Source organism: Enhydra lutris, unplaced genomic scaffold (genome assembly GCF_002288905.1).
Source record: "Enhydra lutris kenyoni isolate GAN:26980312 unplaced genomic scaffold, ASM228890v2 scaffoldscaffold62, whole genome shotgun sequence".
NCBI lineage: Eukaryota > Metazoa > Chordata > Mammalia > Carnivora > Mustelidae > Enhydra > Enhydra lutris.
Genome location: NW_019154146.1, coordinates 640,639 through 658,085, shown reverse-complemented (window position 1 = coordinate 658,085; position 17,447 = coordinate 640,639). Strand labels below are relative to the sequence as shown.

Genomic DNA, 17,447 nt, shown 5'->3' with positions numbered 1-17,447 from the left:
ACTGGCAGATTTTAAGCACGTAGTTAATTTCAGAAATCTTTTATTGGCATAAAATTGAGAATGTAAATACGTTGGCACCAAATGGGTCAAAAAACTATTTTATCCCTCTTTGCTGTTTTTCCCCCTTCTGCCCACTTTCCTGGGTGTTGGGGGGGCTCGCTGACAACAGTCACAAATCCAGCGACCTAGGAGAAAAATTGTTAGTTAATATAGTATGAAATTTAATTTTTTAGGACTGAATTTTAAACCCATTTGGCTCTCCTTTCTTAGCTATCACTAACGATACTTCTCTGTGGATCTGTGACATGAAGGACACTAACGAGTTTCCTAAGGAGAAAAATGTAAACTTCCCTTCATTAGTGTAATCGGTACCATGTGAAATTCAGTGCCGGGGTGGGGGGGGATTCTCTACAGTGATACTGATTTTAAAAAGTTTCTACAATCCTTTCTGAAATCCAAACACTGTCCTACTTCAGAGTTCAATACAGAAATCCTCAGATAAAACCTGTTACAGAGTTTGGCTTGTCTTCAGCCTTTCTCTCTGCTGCCCAGTGGCAGCCCCGAGGCCAGGCGCGCACCAGACACAGCGCTTTAAGCTGACCAGGGATGAGCTGTGCCGCATACTCCTGTCCGAGTCACTACAGAACTTCAAGCCGCCTGCTTCTTAATGGTTCCCAGGAAACTTAGCTCTAGGCATGTATGTTATAAAAGTATTATACAGTGTTAACTATGCAAATAAGTTCTAGATTTACACAATTATGTGTAATATTTTAGTCCAATTACTGTGATTTATTCTCCAGCTCTGTGTTCATTCCAAAGTTATCTGGAATTGTCATGCTGCCTCATTTTATAGAAATCTGGTTTAATATTTATAAAGGCATAGCGGTCGTTTTTGTTAAGTTTCTGAATAGATGAGCTAAAAATAAAATCAAGGCTTTGAAACAAATTGATGCTCTTGCTTTTAGTTCTTTCAGTAGAAAGACATGCTTCCAGCACCTGGATGGGACATCCCGTTTTTTACTCGGGTCACCTAGCAAAGAAAAGCAGGTGGATGTTATCTGGATAATCACAGCTTTGGTCACTTCTTACGAACAGAAGGATCTTTATGGTGCTTATGCGGAGCCTTTAAAAAAAAGGCTGGGAGAATCCCTCCACTCAAAGATAATGTTCCTCCTTTTTTCAGTCTTTACCTGATGGAATAGCACCAAGGCCCACACAAAAAGTATGATAACCTCTGTCACACACATCACAGAACATCATTTCTTCTTCATGGTGGGGTTGTCCACATATAATGCAAGTTTTACATTCCATACATTGCCATGGGTAGGTCTTAATCATAGAAACAAGCTCCATGGTCATATCCAGGCAAGAAGGATGGCCTAAACCAAAACCAACATTAGTATTTCACAAGAGAATTTTGAACTTAATACGGCACAATTAAATGCTAGTTTGCTTCAAGTGCAGGAGTACGGCTACAACATTTAATCACCAAAGAAATGAAAACACAAGAAGTAGAGAAAAATACATGGGCTTCTTCTCTATGCCTCACAAGTTACCCTATATGATGATTCTTTGATTCAGGTCTAGCTGACAACTAAAAATCCTGGTTTTCGAAGCAACGAATAGGGTGGTTACAATGCGAAGAAGACAGGTCGGTACTCACCACTATTGTCACACTGGGAGCAGTGTATGAGTGATTCAGCCTTCCCTTTCTTGTTGGACTCCTTACCCTTCAGACAAATTCCACATAGAGCATTTGGAATGACCTTTGGCTGGAAGGGTAGAAGAGGGCTATAAATTCATGCCAGAAGAACTTACTGTGGGTTCATAAGGAATTGTTACTGCCTTGTCTTTACTCTTGGCTAACTTGCTAACGAGGACCTTTCGGAAGGGCCTGACTTGAGAGCCAGCTTTCAACATACAATGGCCTACTGACTAAAGCTTCAGATTTCTTTTAAAAAATTCTGTCAACAACGTGACCTGGTGTTAGGATTAAATGTAGCATTCTACACTCCCTACGTGAACTAGAAGGGACGCCTACAACGAAAAATTGCTCTATTAACGGGAAGAGGAAATCCAGGTACCAAACGACCATTACGTGTATAGTCAGGCTTACTGGAAAACGGAAGGCTCCGTGTGAAGCAGCTTACATACTGGTCTTGTTTAAAAACGGACTATTTTCCGAAATCTATGAAATCTAAGTTACAAGAATCAATGTTTTAACATTTTTAATTGAAAGATGTCTCATCCATACATTGTCATGTGCATAAATGTTTCTGGAAACCAAGCTATGATTATTTCCTTTGCATATCTAATAATAAAAGAGCCTATGCTTAGGGAGAAAGCATTCCACATGAGATACAAAACATAAAAGAGGAAAGTAAGTTTTCAGACAAGCCAAAAAAAAAAAAAAACACTTAAAAAAAATTACAGACACCCTCATATTCTTGAGTACCATTCACTGTGCAGCTTAAAGCCTTGCTCAATCCGATGAAAGTACTTGAGCTTTAAAAAAACGCTGAGCAACACACTGGAAAGGACGAAGAAGAAAAGATGCAGGGCATCTACAGTCGTTGGGGAGGGAGAACATACAAACGTCACAGCTCTGACCACAGTGAGACGACGTTCATTCACGCTACTTGAACACGTAAGTGACGGAGGCAGAGAAAGAAGAGTACGCGTGGGCCAAGTAGGAGACGGGCCGGCCGATGTGCGCACGTGACCTGCGGGGAGATGCTCCTCAGCAGGACGGTGGTATGTTTTATTCCAACCCCGCCAAACTCATCTTCTATGTCCCTCTCCTAAGTTACTAAAACAAAGAGGAGCCTCAAGGAAACTCCAACTTCATATACAGCATTCCAGCTTTGAAATGTCTCCCTGCCACCTTCAAAACCTGTCAGGCCTGAACAATTTGTTCTTAATTCTTTAAATTTTTTATGTTTTAAATTGTCTTTCTTTGCAAAAGATGACAGAGGCATTCAAAAATAATTTTTGGCTTATTTATTTAAAAAAAAGTCAACCTTATACATAAATATAATAAAAACAATAACTCTAAACAATCACAAATGTCTCTACAAAATAATAAATATCATGGAAGTTAAAACATACATATAGAACTTTACCGTTAACTATTCTACATCTCCTATATGTGTGTCCGTATACCCTGCTCCCCCAACAAAAGGATCGTGTCCCATGCTCACACCGTGTGCGTCTCGCAGAGCAGTTACCCTCCACTGCTGCCGCTACATTCTAAGCAGGAGGTTCTCTCTGTGTTTCCTACACCTAAATACGAAACACCCAGAAGTGCACTTCTATGATCCAAGTTCTGATCCGGTGATGACCACACCTGTAACTGCCATAATACACAGCAGAAAGCTCGCTCGATGCACCAAAATAAGAACTCTCTTTTGGCTATGGCACCTGCACTGAATGTAAAAGACAGACTTATTTAATACTTGTAGTTGAAGCTAGATACTGGCATACCAAGTATTTGAATATCTCTCACTAAAGTCAGGGACGTAACTACACAGTATTAAATTCTAAAAGAACTCCTTATAGGAGATCCTTTACAAACGTCAAAAAGGAATCGAACACAAGCTAGTCATTCACATTCTAGAGCAATTCAAGTTCTACAGCCATTAAAATATACATTAAACACCTAGGATAAAAAAGGGACACCAAGAAAATTCTAGGTTTACTTCTAAGCTTAAAATCATAATATTTTGTTAAGCCACTTAAAATTTTTCTTACCCAATAGTCTTCATCTTGATGAAAAGAGGGAGTGGCAGGGGTGGAGAAGGGAGAGAGAAAGAGAGAAAGAGCTTTGTAGCATTTCCTATGGCAATTCCTTGTTCACTCAAGCACTCCGAGCTCTCTAAGAAGCCACGCTGCTCACAGCCAGGATCGCCAGCCGGGAAGCTCGTCTCTGACGGAGACTCCTCCGATGGAGGAGGAAGGGAACCGCACACAGAGCTCCCGCGGCGACTGATGGAACAGACCCTGTGTCTGACTGTTCTACCTCTAGTAACTGCAACAACATCAAAGCTTCACTATTGACAAGAAAATTAAAATGCTCATCCTAATGGTTCTCAGCATCTCAAATAAAAGGCTCACAATACACTGACTTTCCTGCTCGGGAAAGAACCGAAGATAAGGGAGACTTTCACGGTAACACTAATATAGTATAGATTTTAATTACAAACTTGTCGCATAGGCCTGAATCCTAACAATTATGCTTTCGCTGCAGGTTAATGTAACCTAAACAATACTGTCCTACAAATGAAGGGCAAGCACTAGTGAATCTTATTAAGCAAGACATTGGATACGCCATCATTTCTGGTAACTCCAACGTATTTATGTATATGACCTTCAGCTTGTCAGCACCCGAATATTTAGGCACATCTTGGCTTATTAATATTTTTCATAGAGAGGTTACTTTTAACAAACATGTTCATATTAATGTATTAAGTCTAGATACTGGTTGTTCCAAACTTTGAAACACCTGAAACATTTTTAGGTGCTAAAAATGTTCACAGAAATTATAAAATGTGTATTTTGCATATTACACTCCCTTGAGTAATAGCAATTTAGGTTAATCTATAGGATTTCTTCTAGATTAAATCAATGATACCGTGGAATAATTCTTCATTTTCAGCCTCTATTAAAACATCTACCTCACCACTCTCCCCTCCGAACCCAGGATGAACCCAGGCTGCTGGTGAAGTCTCCTCCGTGCTCAGTGCTCGAGCTGCCGCTCCCGGCTGAAGACGGGCAGTGCCCTCCGCGGCACACGGCAGACTAGCTTTCCAAGACTGACTCTTTGGACTTCATTTGCTTTCAATTATGAAGCATTAATTTACAGCTTTTACATTTAAAAAATTAGGTAAGCTATCCATGTACAAACAAGTACAAAATCGCACGGCTGCGGCCTATTGAAGCCGTCCCTGGAAGCCAGCCTTGGCCAAACGAAGCTTAAGACTGGCTTGCCACAGGCTGAAGAAACATGTATTTTTAATCTGATTATATAAAGGCATCTTCAAACTGAATATGGATTAAATACACTAATTTGCTAAGTTGCTTTATTTACTTCAGGAAAAGAAAGGCAAGCGGACTGCAAGAAGGGTCCGGCTGGGGAAGGGAAGTTGGCCCGCAGCCCGCGCACACCTGTTCCTCGAGATCATCCACCGCGACCCCAATCCTGACACACGACGAGATGGGTCAACAGTCCCACTCAGCAAACCGCTCCCTCGCCTTACTCTAAGACGCTCCTTCCAAACACCTTCATAACCACAATAAAAGGCATAATCTGATAGAATCCGGACTGTATGAATGGTCTGTCTTACCATTACTGTCCAGAACATAAAACCGTGCAGCTGATGTCACCTCTTCCAGGACGTTCCAAAACCCCCACGCAGGGGTAAGGCTACTCACCTCTCACCTAGCCTTCTGAAGGGGAAGACGCTGACAGAAACATGGCTGAGAGCACACGGCCTTACTCTGAGCCAGGCTACGTCACTAAATGAAGCCTACATCCTGGTCCTAGAGTTGGAGACGCTATTTGCCAAGGCCAGGCTAAAAATCACCACAATGTAAATAACAGGCTGTACTACTTTCCATCGCAGAGTCAGCTAAATTTGGTCAATGGATCAAATAATCATTGGATAAAACCCAGATCTCCTTCCAGAAGAGGCAGCTTATTCTAAGAGCCCATCCACCCATCCCTCACAGCTCAGCTCTACTCAACACTAGGACGTTTTAGACGTCAGAAAATTACGATCTTTACTCCAAGGAAACAAACTATAAAGTTCTGCCTACAAAATAAATTTTTTTTAAAAACCCATACTTGCCTGGTTATTGTTTAAAAGTCAAAAAAAGATTTTCTTATAAATTGTACATCTCCAGAAACAGAAGCTGAACCAGAGGCCAAAGTGACAGCAAAGCCACCAAGAAAAGAAAGCAGAAGAGAAGGCAGCCGACAGAGGGCACACACCACAGAACAGCGAGTGGGGGGCGGCAGGCAGAGCTCCCCGCTCTGGAGGTCAGAGTTAAAACTATGTCGGGGAAAGAGGCTGGTCAGGAAGGAAGCAGAGTCAGGGGCTTTTTTCTTCTACCTTGTACCCAGGGACTGACTTGGACAGAACAGAACGTTTGGAAGCGTCTTTTCTTGGAGTAGCAGCTTTGTCCTTGGATCTCTGTCTTCCTTGGAAAGGCTCCTCCTGGCCGTCGGGAAGGCCTTCCCCCTCGGACACGTTGCCGGAGGAGCTGTCCTGGAGGTGAGAAACACAAACAGAGACTCCTTGGAATTCACAGACTGGACTGTGATTTGTAAAAAGTTTTAAAGTTCCATCAACCTAAAAATAAAAAGATAGCTAAGTAGAAAAAGCTTTTCCGGCGCAGACTGAAAAGTCATGTTAAAAGTCACCCACTGCCTTAAGAATGCGTGAGGGCACAGAGCTCCCTCCACTCCCGCCGGCCAGTGCCTTAACGCACCGTCTCCTGACGTGACACGACAGGACTGTCGGCTTTGTGCTTCAACCACGCAGGCATGGTTTCAGACAAAAACTGCTTAAAAAATACACTGTCTTAGATAAGTGTGGGTATTCTTCCTGAGTGGTAAGTGTCACGGGTCCTTCGAGCTCCGTCTTGTATCCCACACAAGCACCAGTGTCACCAAGTCCTTATGACAGTATCTGACATACTTTATATGTTCAAAGTTTAGCACTTTGCTAACTTATCACTGAATTCTTCATCTATTAATTTAAAATTTTCTAGTTAAATAAAAATGCTATGTTCGTGTAAATTATGAAAATTTTAAGTGAGAAAATTAGGTTATGCATAACTACTCTGATAAACATTCTGAGACAACCACTGGAAACATGAATGCATCTCTTTTCAGTTGTGTGTCTGCATACAAATACCCAGATTCACACATTCACACACTCAAACATATACCCCATCTACACGTATCCCTCATTTTATTAGAACACAAAACTGGTGGGGCACCTGGGTGGCTCAGTCAGTTAAGTTAAACTCTTGGTTTCGGCTGAGGTCCGAGTCGTGAGATCGAACCCCACATCAGGCTCCGCGCTCAGTGTGGAGTCTGTTCAAGCTTCTCTCTCTACCTCTCCTTCTGCCCCTCCCCCAATCCGCTAAAATAAATAAGTCTTTAAATATGATCTTAAACACACACACACACACACACACACACACACATACTGGATTCCACTGAGCGCATGTGCATGGGTTTTTCAACTGTTTTAAGTATTTTGTGCATTTTACCACATCACTACACATTCTTTGAACTTCACTTCTGTCATGTAAATGTAATATATCACCTTAAATTTATGGACATTAAATTTATTCGTAATTTCCATTATAAAAAATACTGTTAACGCTACAATGGCCATGGTTTTCCTAATTAAATTTTGTCCTTCAGGTAAACTCTGTTAGGATATTTGCTAGGTCAAATTCTGTGGAAGTTAAAAATCTTGGTATAAACTGTTAAATGCTCTCAGAAATGTTGGATTACCTTATTTTTTTTTTAAAGATTTTATTTATTTATTTGACAGAGATCACAAGTAGGCAGAGAGGCAGGCAGAGAGAGAGAGAGGAGGAAGCAGGCTCCCCGTAGAGCAGAGAGCCCGATGCGGGTCTCGATCCCAGGACCCTGAGATCATGACCTGAGCCGAAGGCAGAGGCTTAACCCACTAAGCCACCCAGGCGCCCCACAGACTACTACAGGCAGAGTGAGGAAAAGTCAACTTCAATATATCCTGCTCCCACCACAGCTCCCTTTTTACCAATAAGACAGGAAAAAAGTGGTCCCATCACTTTAATACTTGAAAAGCATCTCATTTTATGTAACGTGTATCATCAAACGTTTTAGAAGTTGTTGCTGACAAAAAAATGTACTGGCCATTTAACAGAGCACACTCTCGGGTGCAGGCTGGCTATAACGAGGGTTTAAAATGGCCAGAGCCGCTCGGCGCACCACGCCCCATCAAATCAAAATCCTCTGCTCTCCTTCACCTTCCACCAAGCCCACCAACTCTCCCCAGTCATGCAACCTCGTTTTGTTTTAAAAAGTAAAAAAAAAAAAAAAAAAGTCGTACAAGAAAACCTACGCAATAACACCTTCAAATTTTCCTATAGGTAATCTAAATTATTAATTAAGCAGTAGGATGGGGTGCCTCAGTGGGCTAAGCGTCTGCCTTTGGCTAAGATCCCGAGGTCCTGGGATGAAGCCGGGCGTGGGGAATCCTGGCTCGGCAGGGAGCCTGACCGTCCCTCCCCTCCCTGCTTGTGCTCTCTGTCACTGCATCTGTCTCTCTCTCAAATAAATACGAAAAATATTTTTTTTTTTAAATTAAGCAATAGGAACACAAGTTAATGTACTCCCAAAACCAGGACAGTTCAATACAGGATTGTAAACTCATGTCCGGTGCCCTTTTGTAACCTGCCTGTGATAACCTGAAAGGCAACTTTAAAAATAAAACTTACCAAAGGCCAACCATAGCCTGCCTCTACCAATGCACACAATAAATAATTTTCTGGATGAAAGCGTTCAGGAAATCCCATGCAACTGTCCCTTTTCGAAAAGAGGGTGGTGATACTCGTTCCATTCGACATCTGGGAAAGCAATCAGCAAACCCTCTAGGGGAAGGGGACACCTGCTGGTGAAGACCAGCACTCCTACCGAAGTCCCTTTGTGTTTCCGTTTCTCGTCGCCTCGACCGTCCTCAGCATCGTCCGAGTCGCCATCGCTGTCGAGGGCCGGCAGCTCGGGGTCCAGGGGGGGCTCGTAGAGCGCGGTGTTGAGTGGCAGATACCGCAGCTCATCCGGGGAGTACCTGCGGCTCAGAGAGGTGACCGTCAGTTGCCGTCTGTGAGGAACAGGACTGCTCTAACCCACGAGCTTCAAACGCAGCCCCAACTGTCCCCGCTAGCCCAGCTACTTCTGGAAAATGATTACAGATGTAACAAGGAAGTTTTCATTTTTACCAAGTAAGAAAAGTAATAAAAAGCTTAAACGTTTTTGCACCAGGCTAAGAGTGTAATATACATATTTGATTCTTATTATCAAAAGATCATGTCTCTCTCCTTCATCCTCAACCCAAAAAGAAGGGAAAGAAGTCAGCAGACTAAAGCGGGAACTGTGGCAATTAAGGACCCTGCACAGAAGCCACGCAGCCCGAGCGCCCCAGCCCTCCTCCCCAAGTTATCGCTGCTGCTCCGCGTATGCGGAGAATCTGACGACGTGGCCGCCTCCCCGGCCAACGAGGGCCCCATCAGCGGATGCACTGCCGCAAGCCAGCACGCGGTCCACAACATTACCCGAGAAACAAATGAACCCTTTGTGTCTGGCACTAGAGGTCAGCAGCAGCCACACCAGAGGACACATCGGTGTCACTCCCACCCACAGGCCACCCTTGCCAACATCACCCCCTGTCCAAACCCTGAAATCTGCGTTCAGCACCGCCTCAGCAGACACGGCAAAAAGCAAAGGGCCTGCCACCCTGGCACATCGCTTTTAAAAGTCTGCTGGCCCATGATTTACACTTGGCTTTCTAGAGTCTATTTCACACGCTAGCCTTTAAAGAACAGTCTCTTTCCTCAAGAACATAAGGTTTAAGGCTGACGTAAAAGCTGAGCTTCTCAAACGACATGCCCCTGCTAGCCTGGGTTTCGGCGACGTCCCGTCGGGAACGCCCGGCGAGCAGCAGCTGGGGCAGCCGTGCGTCGGGGACAAGCAGGTGCTCGCGCCCGTCGGGCGGCCACTCTGCTCCTTCCTTCGTCTCCCCTGCAGATCACGGCAGAGAGTATGACCCGCGCCCAGCGTTTTGGAGGCAAGGACACCAGACTCTGAAGTCCCCCGCAATACGCAACAGTAATGGTCATAAAACCAGTGAGTACCTTTTGTAGTATTCCTGAAACTGTCCGGGGATGAGGGCCACCGGGTAGGAGCTGACCTTGGTGCGCTCTGTCGGCAACACTCTGTACTTCCCTTGAGGCACCTGGATGACCTGGGTTAAGGTGAAGAGAAATGCAACACTGACTGCCCCCTAGGAATCAAGGTTTTAGAGCACAGTCCCACCCGTTCTCCGCTGCGCCGCCCTCCCCCACAGGAGACATTAGGAACCAGACCCCAAGGGGACAGGACAGTGTTTCTCGCTATACAGGGAAGTTGTATCTGGCTCATCGCAGTGTGAGGGACACGCAGTGTGCTTCCGCCCCCGGGGAGAGAGGAAGGGGGCCTGGGCAACGCACACGCACGTCCTCATCTACGGAAGGAGAAGAACGCGAGCTTCAACCTCACGTGGCAACTGAGTCTTAAGTGAACGGAGATGGAAATTTCTTAAAAGAACCTTTGGGGGACGCCTGGGTGGCTCAGTGGGTTAAGCAGCTGCCTTCGGCTCAGGTCATGATCCCAGCGTCCTGGGATCGAGTCCCACATCGGGCTCCTTGCTCATCAGGGAGCCTGCTTCTCCCTCTGCCTCTGCCTGCCATTCTGTCTGCCTGTGCTCGCTCTCTCTCCCTCTCTCTCTCTGACAAATAAATAAATAAAATCTTAAAAAAAAAAAAAAAAGAACCTTTGGGACAAGCAGCAGAGTATCAACCTCAGCGCAAAAGACACGTCCCTCCCTCCTCTCTCTCTCCCTCTCACACACACACACACACACAGAGAAGCAAGCAGAGTGTTGCAGGCATATCGTAAGAAGTTCTGTCTTAACTGCTGGGGCAGAAAAGGACGCGCTGCTGGTACAGAACAGCAACGGTTCCCCAAAGCAGGCCCCGCGCGTTCCGCCACAGCGAGCACTAGGGAGGCTCAGGAACTCCTAGAGGGAAGCAGCCTACGTGCGTCTGCAGGTCGAAGTAAGCCCTTCGCTCTTCCATGCGCTCCCGGTTTAAGTTGCTGTTAAATTCGGCTGCTTTCTTGGCAGCTTTCTTAATGTACTCCGGCACTTTGCTGGCTTCAACTTTCTGAGTGTTCTGTTGTTGCATTTGCTGAAATAAAAACATGACAGTTGGAAGCCACGTATGACTTTACAAAATGTCACTCTCCCCAAACCAAGCAAGAGATGCCAGTCACTTCAGTACTTACAGAATACTCTTTGTAATGGTCTGTAATTCGCTGACGCTCTTTTTCTTGCAAAATAACAGAGTACTCGGCATGTTTGGCTGGATATTCTTTTATCATTAAATCAATCACTTCATCACTGCGCAGTGCTGTTAAACCTATTTTAGACCAAAAAAAAGTAAAAAAAAAAAGCTCTTTTAAGGCTGTGAGCAAAACTACTTTTCAAAATTTGCTTTATCTTTAATCTACTCTACATTTAAAGTTTTCCAGTAGTCAAGGGAAAATACTGTAATACATTCAAAAAAAAACAGTATTCATAATATAAAGTCAAACACATAAAAAAGGAAACTCATGAAGTTATAAAGGAAAATAAATCAATTTTCAACCACATTTTTTTTAAGATTCAACGTACTACAAACATACCCTTTATTAAAAACAATGGCTAAATAATGATGCATACTAACTACAGGCCATTGAAGATTAAGGATTATCCTTAATCTAATATACTTAACTAAGGAAGAATATTAGAAGAAAACAAGAGTTTTTCAGTAGTCTTTTGTGCTTAGTTTTGTACTTAGTTTTGCAGTACTTAGTCTTCAAACTCAGTACACTAGGAATATTACAAGGAGTCCATTCACACTCCACGAGAAGCATCAGCCCACACGCAAGTCATACAGGCCATTTTCAAAAGTCAGAGCATCGCGTCAGACCAACTGCTGTGATGAACAACCATGGCTTTACGTTAAAAAGCAGCCACGGTGCATTAAAATGTTTATGAAAGAAAAACTGGCAACAAAGCATGGAGATAATCACACGGAACAAAAAACAGAGCAAAATGTGCATCATAAGAGATAAAGACCAAGACTTGTAAAAACTACCATACGAATTTTGCACACCCCCCCACACTTCTATGAAATGTTATGTCATTCTCCTTTTTTTGTTCTTAACAAAAACCAAATATAAACAAGTTAGCACTTAAATAGTTCAATCTATGCCATTAATTTTGTAAAACACTTTAGCAAAGAGGACAAACTCCCATCCAGTGTCTCCTCATAAACACCCAGTTTTCAGAATCCCCGTTCAGAGCCTCTGTTACCTAGAGTACATTGTGTCTCCGTGATGACATTCAGCTCCCGCAGGTAGAGTTTCTCCTTATGGGACAAATCTCGTCGCTCTAAATCTCCAAAGAAAAGAACAAAAGACTATGAAAAATAATCTTTTGCATTTGTAACATTATGCATTTTTAAAACTTTTAAAAACTTAAAAACCTTTTTAAGATTTTTTTAAAATGTTAAATTCTTTATGGACTTAAAAAAGTACTGTGTGTTATATATTCCAAAGATTACTAAAGAGACCACGCAAATAATCTTACAAATACAAGGAATTAAAGCTAAATTAAAGTTGAAAACAGAGTAACCCAAAGCAAGAACAGCACAGACAGCTTTTCTCAAATTCAGACACAGCCCCATGTAGCAGCCTCCCTCAGCAACGGGAAAGAACCCAACTCCTGCTGCTTTCGGCCATAATATGACTTATTTCTAAGACTCTTCCCCAGGAAATTCACCTTCCACATTGTGCTTTAAGTCCATTTATAAGGCGTAAGAGCAAACTGAGAGCGGAGAGCACCACTGGGCAACAGGAGAAAGGAAAATCAGCTAGCAGAAGAGCGTGCAGTGTGTTACCTATAATCCACACTCAAAGATTCAGAAGCTGACAACTTATCAAAAACAATTACTAGTAGTTCAAAGTCAGGCTTAATCTGTTACATAAACTAAGACGTAATACCTGGATATTTCCGTTTAAAGGAGGTCACACCCAAATATTCACTGACTTGCTCCTGAAGCATATAGTATTCTCCTGTTTCGTCGGGCGGCCACTTGTACTCTATCAAATTTTCTGCTGGGTAGTAGCTAAAGCTAAGCACAGAAATATGTATTATGCCTTAAATGTGGCTTTTATTAGGTTTTATTCATTTTTATTTTAAGGACCTATTTTTGAATTTTATTTTTAGGAATTTTAGAGAACTACTTTAATTATTTAAATTCTCATTCAGTGTTCTGACTCTGCCATACATACACGATCCCCCAGTCTTGTGCGTCCAAGAACACAACAGAACAGGCAGAAGGAGAGGAAGCAAGTGGTGCATGAAACTGAACAAGAGTGCACGGCACACGTCCACACCCCAAAGAACCACGGCTCAGCACTGCCCGCTGTAGAGGAATTCTGTGGCCTAAGAGGTCTACACAGCCAAAACGGTGGTGACGTTCCTCCCGAATTCCCTCTCCTGGGCTCCACACCTACACCGCTATTTCACCTGCCCAAGGCACAAAGTCCCCCCTTGTTTCCCACATGCTGTTCGGTGAGTCAAACAGTTAAGAAAGCAGAACTCCAGAAACCTGTTTCTCAAAGAGCTGAACTATAAACCATAACTGTTTGTTTTCCTGAACTCCACAACGCCAGAAACACAGAACAGACCCGGTGTGAAGGTGCCCAGTCCCAACCCTGCGGACGGGTCCCAACCCTGCGGACGAGTCCCAACCCTGCGGACCGGTCCCAGTCCTGCGGACCGGTCCCAGTCCTGACCAGCCAGCTACAGAGCTCCGGACCTGGCCAACCCAACCTCTAAATCTCACCAGGGGACACAGCGGCAAGAATAGGACACTATTTTATGCATCCAATTAGAAGTAACGACCAAATAGTAGTTTTCTCAAAAACAGTGCTGGGAAATCAGATATCCAAATGCAAAAGTGTGAAATTGGGCCCTTACGTCCAATCACATTCAAAAATAGATCAACAACCTCAACAGAAGAACCAGACCAGAAAACTCTTAGAAAACACAGCAGTAACTCTCCCTGATCTCAGATTTGGCAACAGGTTCTAGATATGATATCAAAACCATGAGCAACAAAAGAAAAATGATTTAAACTTCAGCAAAATTAAAAATTTTGTGCATCAAAGGACTCTTCCAACAAAGTGAAAAGGCAACCAGCAGAATAAGAATTGCAGATCTGATAAGATTAACACCCAGAACACATACAAACCTCCCGCTGTGCAACACCACAGAACAAACAACCCAACTCAGAAACGCTTTTCTGCATTTCCTCCCCCCCTCCCACCGCCCCAAAGAGCCACAAATAAGTACTGACAGGATGGTCCACTTCACTGGCCATTACAGAAATTCAAATGCAAATGACACTGGGCCGCCACCTCACACCCCGTAGGATGGCCATTAACAGAAGTGGGACAGAACCAACAGCGCTGGAGACTGCACCCCTGCTGGGAACAGAAAATGAGGTGTCCACTGTGGAAAGCAGCTTGGTGGGTCCTCGAAGTGCTAGACACAGAATTACCGTACGATCCAGCGCTCCTCTCCAAGGGATACACCCAAAGGAACTGAAAACAGGGACTGAACACATATTTACACCCCAACGTTCACCGCAGCACAGTTCACAGCAGTCCGAGTGGGAAACCACCCCACTGTCCGTCACAGATGAAAGGACAGACAAGAGGGGTCTGTCCACACAAAGGAGCTCAGTTCAGCCCTAAAGAGAAAGAAGATGCTGACACATCCTCCAACATGAACTTTCAAGAAATGATGCTGAAAGAAGCCAGACACAAAAGGACAAATACTGTAGGATTCCATCTACACGAGGTGCCTGCGACAGGCAAACCCCGAATGTCGGCGAGGAAGATGGTGGCTGCCAGGCGCTGGGGAAAGAGGAAGTGGCAACGGTTACTGCTTCGTGGCCAGCACATTTCCGCGCAGTAGAGAAGCATGAGAGGGGGCGCAGGTGGCAGCTGAAGGACGCTGGACGCAACCCGTGCCACTGAGTGACACACCCAAACATCACTACAATGGTGAGTTTTATACACGTATTCGTCACAATAAAAGCAAGTTTAAATTGCACTGAGTAGCAAAAGTAATGTTGCGTCATATACAGACCACGACAAAAATGCTGTACAGTTTCTAATAACTACCTTTGCCCGTGCGGGGGCCGGGGAGGAGGGGTGCCGCAGTGAAACGCGCCACAAGAACTACTAGTGAGTAATGAAATGACGGTACCCAAGGTCTTGACTTGAAGTCTCACAGCTCCTACAGCTATCTCCTGAGCCCGTTCGCCTCCTTTTGGGTGGTTGGGTCCCATCATTTGAATTATCTTCAGTATCATCCTATACATTTAAAAAATTCAAAAAGTAAGAGAAACAGTAAAAAAAATAAGGAAAGAGTGATTATATATCTTCCCAGACTTACTAAAAGGCTCCACTTAAAGGCTTTTTAAGGACAACGGATTATACAAATGTTTACTTTCCATTATAATTAACACGAGTCAAGAATTTGGTATGGGAAGACCTGGAAGAAAACTAAAAAAATAAAAGTGATGTCCAGTACAATCAAAATGAGAACATTTTTAATTAACCTGTACACCTAAATCTCCGTTCGGTTTCTTGCCGACCGCAGTTCTAGCGCCCGTGCTGCAAACACACACACGGCGTCGCTGGACCCCAGCGCCCCCGCGACCCTCCTGCGGCTGCGACCCGCTCGCCGTGGGGCCCGGCCCGGAGCTGCGGGGCGGACGGTCCGCGCGGCGCGCACAGACGTGACCTCTGTGGAAACAGGCCCGAACGGCACCGCCCGTCCTGCTGACGGGCTCGTGCTCGCAGCGCAGAACGTTAGCAAACACAGCCCCTAACCAGCGCCATCCACGCGTGCAGCAACACACCCCGCCGAAGGGGAGGCGCGAGCGTGACTGCGGGGAGACCCCCGCGACCGCACGCCGGACCCCGCATCCGCCGGGCCCACACGTCTGGGAAACGGCCTCGGCCCCGCCGCTGAGGCTCGGCGGCTGCAGCGCTCACAAAGTCCCTGAAACACGGCCAGGACACGCAGCCCCGCGCGACGAGGACACAGGTGTTCACGGCTGGGTCCTCCTGCCGCCCGCCGCGAGTCTGGTCCCGCACAACAGGAGCGATTGGACGCTCCGGCGGGTTCCTGGGCGCGCCCGCCGCAGCCGCCGGGTTCCCCACCGGCACTGCGCCTGCCGGCCGCGGCCTCTCCCTGTCGGAAGACGGAGACGCGGCGTGGCGGACGCGGGTGCGGGTGCGGGCAGCTCCCTGCGGGGAAGCGCGCCCCGCAAGGCCCAGTGGACCATTCGGCGCCGCGTAAAGTTGGCCGCGACGTGACCGCGACGTCCGCAGCGGCTGCGCCGCAGGAGCTCAGACGGCGAATGCCCAGCGCGCCTCCGGCTCGGTCCCGCACGGACAAGGCGCGGGCAGCCGGGCGGACCCGGACCTGCGGCTCCAGGACCCACCGCGAGCGCGCGGGGCCACGGCGGGGCGCCTCGCTTTAAGCGAACGCGGGATCTTGCTCATCTGACTCACGTCTGAGCATTTCAAGAGCTTCCCGTCGCCGTGAGCGCACGCGCCCCGCCTAAAAGTTGAATCGCTCGGAAAAAGTTAAAAAAGCAAAGTCCCCGCACACGCGGCAGCAGTTTCGCCGGCGGCGCCCCGCGTGCGTTCAGAGACCGCGTCCCGCACGGGGGCCTGGTGCAGGGGCCTGCGGGGACCGGGGCCTCCCCCCGCCCCGGCGCCCTGCCCAGCCCCCACTCGCGGCCGCTTCCCGGGGGCTCCACCTTCGGCCCCGCTGCTCTCGGGCGCCTCCGGCCGGACACGCGGCGCCCTGAGCTCGGGGACACGGCGCCTCCCGCGCTTTAGCGCCCGGAAGGGGGACGTGGGGGGCGCGGGCTGCTGCGTGCGGCGCCAGTTCCCGAGCGAAGTTCGCGGGCGACGGGGGCTCCCACCGAGCCAACGCAGTCCCGCGCCGCCCCGCAGCCTCCGGGCCGCTTTCCCCGATCGCGGCCGGGACGCCGCACCCCGGGAGCCGCTTCCGCCCGGGGCGCTCCGAACCCCGGAGACGCGCACCCCGCCCCGCGCTCGCGGCCAGGCCGCCCCCGCCGCCTCAGGGGCCGGGCCGCGGGCGGAGGGCGGCCTGGGGGGGAGGGGGAACCGCGGCCTCCGGCTCTTCCCGGCGGGGGAACCCCCCGCGGCCCGGCCTCGCCGCCGCCCCCCCAACCCCGCCCCGCAGCCCCGTCCCGTCCCCGCCCCGCCGCGCCGGCCGCCGCTTCTCACCTTCGGGGACGGCGCTCCGGGGGTGGCCGGGTCACTGTCGCAAGGCCGCGGAGACAGCGCCGTCCCGGGGCCGGCCGCCGCCGCCATTAGCCCGAGCGCCCCGCGCCGCCGCCTCCGCCGCCGCCGCCGCCTCGTCCCCGGCCGCCGCCGCCGCTGCCGCCGCCGCCGCCGCCGCCGCGCGGGCCGCTCGCCGCCCGGGCCCCGCCCCCTCCGCCCGCCCGCCGCCGCCGCCGCCGCCGCCGCC

At 47.5% G+C, this 17,447-nt stretch overlaps 1 protein-coding gene across 4 annotated transcripts; it reads right to left on the bottom strand.

Annotated features, from left to right (window-relative positions):
• Positions 1-23: 23 nt before the first annotated feature.
• LOC111158723 (PHD finger protein 10) lies at positions 24-17,299 on the bottom strand. Of its 4 annotated transcripts, none has more exons than XM_022520950.1 (12): positions 17,204-17,299; positions 15,141-15,247; positions 12,863-12,993; positions 12,174-12,257; positions 11,102-11,235; positions 10,855-11,004; positions 9,913-10,022; positions 8,696-8,849; positions 6,111-6,266; positions 1,664-1,772; positions 1,191-1,379; positions 24-185 (listed from the first exon to the last, which is right to left on the bottom strand). In XM_022520950.1, the coding sequence occupies exons 1-12, from the start codon at positions 17,288-17,290 to the stop codon at positions 100-102; spliced, it is 1,497 nt and encodes a 498-aa protein (XP_022376658.1). In that variant the 5' UTR covers positions 17,291-17,299; the 3' UTR covers positions 24-99. The 4 variants fall into 4 exon arrangements, with proteins under 4 accessions (XP_022376658.1, XP_022376659.1, XP_022376663.1 ...); XM_022520951.1 differs by having other exon boundaries at positions 12,174-12,251; XM_022520955.1 differs by lacking the exons at positions 15,141-15,247; positions 17,204-17,299 and adding an exon at positions 15,056-15,125.
• Between the last annotated feature and the right edge of the window lie 148 nt (positions 17,300-17,447).

Bases quoted from the DNA above. Each gene is read 5' to 3' on its own strand.
- LOC111158723 (XM_022520950.1), bottom strand. From the start codon at position 17,290: ATGGCGGCGGCGGCCGGCCCCGGGACGGCGCTGTCTCCGCGGCCTTGC. The intron at 8,850-9,912 runs GTACTCACTGGT...TCTGAGCCGCAG, and splicing joins TTTCAGGAATACTACAAAAG to GTACTCCCCGGATGAGCTGC. The intron at 1,380-1,663 runs GTGAGTACCGAC...GTTTTGGTTTAG, and splicing joins CTCCCAGTGTGACAATAGTG to GCCATCCTTCTTGCCTGGAT.